We start from the raw sequence: 7,102 nt of genomic DNA, 5'->3' as shown, positions 1-7,102 counted from the left end.
TCTAACTTCCTGGCCGATCACCCATCCTTTCACTACTCCAGCGTAAGCACGCTTAACTTTCAAGTTCTATTCCCCCTCGTTTCCAAGTCTGCACTTGTTGTTTTCCTGACAATAGTAAGCTGTCAATCCTATTAACCCTTAGGAGTTGAACTTGAGCATGAAGTCACACGTTTCACCGTTTGACTTCAAAACTATTATACTTAAAACCAATAATTATGTAATAACATTAATATTTCTTGAATAAGTAGTTTGACCACAGTTTGATCAAAAATTAAAAAAAACATAAATTTGAGGATAACCTTTTTTCCTTTCAGAATTTGTGGATTCTAAAAATTTGTAAAACGGCCTATGGTCATCGAAGTCGGATCCGGATTTTCATGCTGAACATTTTGATATATTGTATGGGTTTTTTCGACATCGTATGCAATAGTTATGGCCGTTTTACTTTTTCATAACATTTTTTGCAAAACATGTCCAAATTTATGTTTTCTAATTTTCCTAACTAGTACTTCCTCCGTTCCCAAATATTTGTCTTTCTAGGCATTTCAAATGGACTACAACATATGGATGTATGTAGACATATTTTACAGTGTAGATTCACTCATTTTGCTCCGTATGTAGCCATTTGTTGAAATCTCTAGAAAGACAAATATTTAGGAACGGGGGGAGTAGATGCAGTCACATAACTTCATCTCGAAGGATTTTAATTTTTGAAGTTTTTGTCATTGTCTTTTGTTTTTTTCAAAACTGAAATGGCGATACACGGAGGGAGGGGGCGTAGAGTTTGAACCCCTTTAGTCCAGGATGGTGTCCATCCAATCCTACTGTCGACTACAGCTGCTAGCACCGTCCCAGCCAGAGTCACAGCTAAGGTTAACGAAGCCAGAGTCACGTTCTATTAAAGTGGCAAAATGAATTACTTTTTAACAAAAGAATAATTGAAAACAATAATTAAAGGACTAAAACAACTATATAAGCAAAGCAGTACTATTTTAATTAAAATCCTAATTTAAATTAGTCTAAAAATAACATAATAAATTTTACTGTGACAACAATCTGACATGTGACTAGGAGCAAAAAGAATTAAATTAAAAGCTATTTTTAAACTCAGATTATTCACAATCTAATGGCAGAACAAGAAACTAGACAAAATTTTGAATCTAATGCAAAAAAAATCACTCAAAAACATCAAATATCTTAAAAGATATAAGCAATTTAAAACAGAAACTAAAAACAAAAAACAGATAGAGAAACAAAAAACAAATTTCAGAACCCTTTAGTCCCGGTTTGAGACATGAACCGGGACTAAAGGTTCCATTTAAACCGGGACTAATGCTCATATTAGTACCGGTTCGTAATGCAACCGGGACTAAAGGGTGCATTGAGCTTGAACCAAAGTCCTGTTTTCTACTAGTGATGGTTCCTGAAGTCGATAAGAACCAGTAGTGCGTGCACGAGGATTGAGATGAAAAGTGAGTAGAGGTGGAGCAACAAAATGTTCATCTCTTGCATTCTAGGTTACTACTCTCTTCGTCTCATAATATAAGGGCGTCTTTGACACTATCTGATGTAAAAACGTGACAAACCCCACGACCCGGGTAAGTGGAGTTGGGGATCAAAACGGGAAGTCACTGTGGCACACGGTGCTGTCTGTCACTCGCCACCACGCGGCAGTAGTGTAGTACTACCTAGGTGGATGGTAGTACACTGGTATATAGTGGACAAGTTGCTTGCGTGCGCCCCGCGTATGCGTCGACATGCGCACGAGACGCACCCCACGAAAGAAGACAACGGGTTTAGGTCAAGCTTGTCGCCGACAGGGCACGACTTGAACTTGCGTGCTGTGCGATGCTCGCAGCCATGATACTTATCTATCTATCTAGCTACCTAGCCAAAGGGTGCATCATCCATAAGTGTGATGCACGACCACTGTGGGTGAAGCAACGACGCCACCTTTCGGCTTCGGGACCTCCGCGTGGAATCGGCTCAAGACGTTAGTATTGCTTTGATTTGCCTCGTAGTACCACTGTACCAGGACACTCGCAGTTCATCAAGTGTACATAGTTTCGTGCAGCCCGGGAGTCCGGGACGGGCGTGATACGAACGAGATAAGCGTCTGTCTGTTTGTTTCTCGCAAAAAAAGAAGAAAAAAACGAAGTTTGCGAGAAGCTCATGAGTCAGTGGGCTAGATCATTCCTCCACCAGAGCCTATTTGGTAGATCGAAATGGACAGCAAACGACGAGCATTATGTGCCCCCGGGCTATGTGGCGCACTCGCAGCGCAAGTTCGCCGCACACCAATCCAGATCCAACTTGATCGCTCGGGACGACATGCTTTCCGCCCCGGCCACCCGGATGCACGCGCAACGCATGTGGACGAGTGGTCGACAAGTGTGAAGTGCCCGGACACACACAAGTAGATGTACTAGATCCAATCCAAGCCATGCAACCAGGCAAGGATCGTGCTACTGTCTCCGTCTTTGATGAATAAGTCATTTCGCGTAGTACGTGGGATCGTATACTCGTCGCTGGTAGTAGGTCGATCTTATCTCGCAGCACCGACACGCGTTGACGCGCGAGCTCGTGCCTCCTACATGATGGCCGGGCGCGGTCGGCTTGCGTCGTGAGTGTGCACGCGCGTGACGTGTGAGAAGAAAATAAAATACCAGGGTCAGCTTTAGCGAGCGAGCTCATGATCGATGCATGCGCATGTGATGGATGGATGATTCCTAGTTCTAATCGGCATCGGTCTGCTGAGTAGCGAGTGCTGCGTGTGTGTGTGCGTGTGTTTTGGTTGAGTGCCCGATGATTTGACTTGAACGACTCCACATACAGTTGACTCGCTACATGTACTCCATTCGTTCGTAAACATAAATCTTTCTAAAGATTCTGATAAGGATTACACAGAGAGTAAAACAAGTGAATCTACACTTCAAAATATATCTATATAGATCTGTATGTAGTTCATATTGAAATCTCTTAAAAAGATTTATATTTAAAAACAGAGAGAGTAGTCGCTAAGAGTAGTTACGTACTTTACAGCTACGAATATTTACTGAACACTTCGACATAACGTCGTGGTATTTCCTCGAAAAAAGAAATGGTAAACATCGTAGTATAGTTGTATAAATTGAGAAATTTCTGACGGGCTACGTTAACTTGTGCGTTCGCTATCCATGTATATGCGTACACGAAGCCGAAGTAAAATCGTTTTTCAGCCATCTCCTTTTGATTATATCTCCTTCTACCCCCGGAACATATATAGCCAGCCAATTTAATTTGGCAGGCTTATCGCTTTCCTAATTCCAACCGTTAAATTCCAAACCAACAAAGTCACGCAATTAGGCTTAATTTAATTCAACTGCCAACAGCACTATAGTACGACCCATCCGACCGGACACCCATGATGGACATGTAATTCTGCCACCCGCAAAGCCCCATCGTCGTCACCCCATCAATACGCCCACACGTACGTGTACGTGAGTTGAGTTCCAGCCGCAAATACATACAATGCGACCGACGATCTTAATTAGTAGAGCTAATCAAATCGAGCGATCTCAGCTAATCATGGTCAGATCGGCGAGTCTTGCTAGACTGATGATGATTAATTAGCTACGTACGTGGTACTAGTTCATTAACTAGCCAAACCGTCCCGGGTCCCGACCGGCTCGTGGGGCTCTACAAATACCCGCGGAGCGGCGACGCACGACGGCACAGAGCGCACGGGATTCGCAAGCGCACCACGAGAGGAGAGGAGCCAAAGCCAAAAGAGCCGGCGAGGAGGAGGAGGAGGAAGGGGCGTCCACCATGGGCGTGAGCCTGGCGCAGGCGGTGGCGGAGCTGGTGGGCAGGTGCGCGCGGCGGCTGTCGCGGGCGGCGCGGCGGCTGCACGTGCGCCGCCCGCCGGGCTCATCCTTCCCGTCGCGCGCCGTCGTGCCGTTCCTCGGGGCGGCCGGGGGCAAGGCCAAGAGAGCGCTGTCGTGGCCGGCGACGTCCTCGTCGAAGAAGGGGAGGGAGGCGGGGCCGACGGAGGAGTGGGGCATGGAGGCGGACGACGGGGTGTGGAGGAAGGAGATACTCATGGGCGAGCGGTGCCAGCCGCTGGACTTCTCCGGGGCCATCTACTACGACGCCGAGGGCCGCCGCCTCGGGGCCCCGCCCACGCCGCGCACGCCCATGCGCAGCCCGCTGCCGGCCTCCCTCAAGCTCGCCGCCAACGCCTGATCGCCCCACCCCCCACGCCGGCCCGCCGTCGTCGCAGCGGCTCGCCCTGCGACTTGGCCAAGATCCACCCATGCCTCTCCCTCTGCCTCACTGCTGTACTGTACATGGTTCTATTGCCGCTATGTTTTTCCTTCGCTCATCTCCTCTCGAGAAACCTCTGCTTTTGGCGTGCGTAGTGACCAGCTAGTGAGCACCGTGACACCGTGTAAAAGAAGTTTTAATGAACAGTGTTACTAAATCTCAGTCGATGTTATGTTCATGAGATCTTACATGAAAATCGTGCTAAATCTCAGTACATGTTCTTCTACCCACTAATGACACCGGAAACTTGTAGAGGCACGCAGATGGGAGAGCGCATATTTGCCCAGTCGTGTCGGCAGCTCGATTGCGCCGTGATCCACAAAGTAGTTGGATTCCGCATGGGGCTACAAAGTTTTAGGTTTCAAAACTTGTGTTATTGTTATTAAGTTTTAAGTTTTCGTCGTTTGCTCCTACCAAGTTTCAACAGCTGAAACTTAACAAAACTTTGAAAACTCATTAAAACATATTTAAAATTAATCTTATTGAAAGCCCTCGTCGGAAACACGAATATGCAAACAAAACTTAATTTAAAGTTTTGGTTCAAAAGATATAACCGATTAAAAATCAAAAGCCAAAAGAAAAATGGGGATGCGTTCCACCGGCAGCACCCATGTGTGCCACAAATCCCCTTCCATGCCCCTTGAATTTCACTACCTCGATTTTCATTTGTGGACTTTCACGTCACCTCACAAGTTTCATCTAAAAAATTCCTTGTTAACTCTTGTATCTTTGACTTAATAAGGTATCAGGGTTTACCCTCTTTTCAAAGCACAGGTAGATGTGTAGAACAGTAATTTATAGGGACATTGAGAGTTGAAAGAATCTTAGCAGGCACACACACACACACACACAACAAGTTTGTATATGGAGATTGCTCGGGTGTAGTTTGAATAAAACTCATGTACTTGGGTTGGGTGCATGTTTAAAAAAACACGAAACCCCAAACACAACACTTATCAACCACCTCCGAGTTAAAACCAACCAACGAATAAAGGAGAAAAGTGGTTAATCATGGGATGTAATATGTGGTCTGATACTTAATTAGATATTTCTTGGTTGATGAGACATTACCCACACTTGAAACCTTAGTCTTTGAGGGATCAATGTCGACGATAATCATGCTAGAGGGCAGCCTTCTCCTTCTTGAAGGCATCATTGAAGAGCGCTCCCTCTACACTGGGTTGGAACTGGTCATATTTGGGCCAGCATTGGAGGTTGTTGGTGTGGCCGGATCCGATCCCGTGTTCAATGGGGTGATCGTTTGCAGTCGGTGATGATGGTACCCACAGATGTCGCTTTTCTTTTTGAAGGTGCTTCCGAAGAGCCCACTCACACATCACTTCAGGGAGCAGACATGTTTGGGATGGATGCAAGCTTTGGTCAATGGTATTGCCTTCAATGTCTGCATTGTTTTATTTATTTATTTATTTATTTTTGTCCTGTAAAAAATCTGCGTGACTTTTTTGTTTTTCCTACCTTAAGGGATATTCTTTGATTACAATATTTTTTTTACATAACATTTTCCAACTTGGTCCTTCGGTACTTGATTGGCACACACACACATTGATTAATGAAAAAAGTCAATTCTATTTTTACCCCATCTTTTGGCATATTTTTACCGAGTTGCTCTATTTATTCAAAATTCATCGGTTTTTACCTCATTTAACCAAACATGTGCCATGTTCTACCCTTCTTAAATTTTGTAGCCGTTCTACCAAGCTGGTCCCTCATGCCAGGGCCGACATGGCATGCCACATGGATGGGTTTTAATTTTCCCTATACGGTTCATTCCCGCTAGACCGCACACTGATATAAATGCTTCTATTGTCTAATAAAAAGCACATTTTCTTTTTTATATAAAAAGAATCCATTCGATCGTTATATAAAAAGCTGATAAAATCACTCTAAACTTAACATAAAAGAAACACTTATATTATGCTATCTGTAAAAAAAAAGTACTCCATCCTAACTATATTAATTGAATCAAAGTTGTACTAAAACGACAACAATTAATATGGATCAGGTGGAGTACTGTATTATACTATTATGCATATACGTCCACTCTTAGTATCAATGTTGTACTAAAACAACAACAATTAATATGGATCGAAGGGAGCATTATATTATGCATATGCGTCCGCCCTTATCGCAGATCCCAGTTGCTTTACATATACACTGACCAAACAGAAGAAGGACCTTAGCTTAAACGGGAAGAATTGGTTTGGCATAACAATATCCGGTACAACAACCGGTTGTGCATGCGTTCTAAATGTTTGTTGCGATTCATCATGCCCCAGCAGGCTAGTACCATGGAAACATCCGAGACCCACAGCGTGATTATCAATTAGGAGGCTCGCATGGCTTTTCCCCCCACATCGTTCTAAACTAAACTAAACTAAATGAAAACAACATATTGAAAGGAAGCTTATTGTCCAATATATTTTTCGGTATAGATGGAGATGGATATGCGAGACTTGAAACTACCATGCAGTGGACAGCTGGTGGTGACCGCTACAAGGTCCAAGCATAGGAATGATTGATTTCAGTTTTTGCTATTTGCCACCTGCCTGAAAATAGGATCCCAATTGGTCGATTTCGCGTGAAGAGCAACGACATAGCTCCGAGGCTGAGACAGGGGCGAGGACCTCGCTAGGGTCGAGGCAGGGGGGTGGAGGAGAACGTATCCGGTGAAACGACCGAATTGGTGCACCAGATGCACCAGCTATGTATGGGCCGTTGGATTCGAAAGAAAGGGACATGATTCAGTGCGATGACGGGCCTGATGGTACATTTGCAG

At 44.6% G+C, this 7,102-nt stretch overlaps 1 protein-coding gene across 1 annotated transcript; it reads left to right on the top strand.

Moving 5' to 3' along the window:
- Positions 1-3,697: 3,697 nt before the first annotated feature.
- Positions 3,698-4,467, top strand: LOC125512420 (uncharacterized). The gene has a single exon (XM_048677514.2). It carries the CDS (start codon positions 3,808-3,810, stop codon positions 4,222-4,224), a length of 417 nt encoding a protein of 138 aa, XP_048533471.1. The 5' UTR covers positions 3,698-3,807; the 3' UTR covers positions 4,225-4,467.
- Positions 4,468-7,102: the final 2,635 nt, after the last annotated feature.

Source organism: Triticum urartu, chromosome 6A, assembly GCF_056163025.1.
Source record: "Triticum urartu cultivar PI428250 chromosome 6A, HENAU_Tu73, whole genome shotgun sequence".
Taxonomy (NCBI): domain Eukaryota; kingdom Viridiplantae; phylum Streptophyta; class Magnoliopsida; order Poales; family Poaceae; genus Triticum; species Triticum urartu.
The sequence above is the reverse complement of the archived record's forward strand: the minus strand, read 5'-3'. Positions and strand labels throughout refer to the sequence as shown.

What these genes read in the sequence shown, in the direction of transcription:
- LOC125512420 (XM_048677514.2), top strand. Translation starts at nt 3,808, where the DNA reads ATGGGCGTGAGCCTGGCGCAGGCGGTGGCGGAGCTGGTGGGCAGGTGC.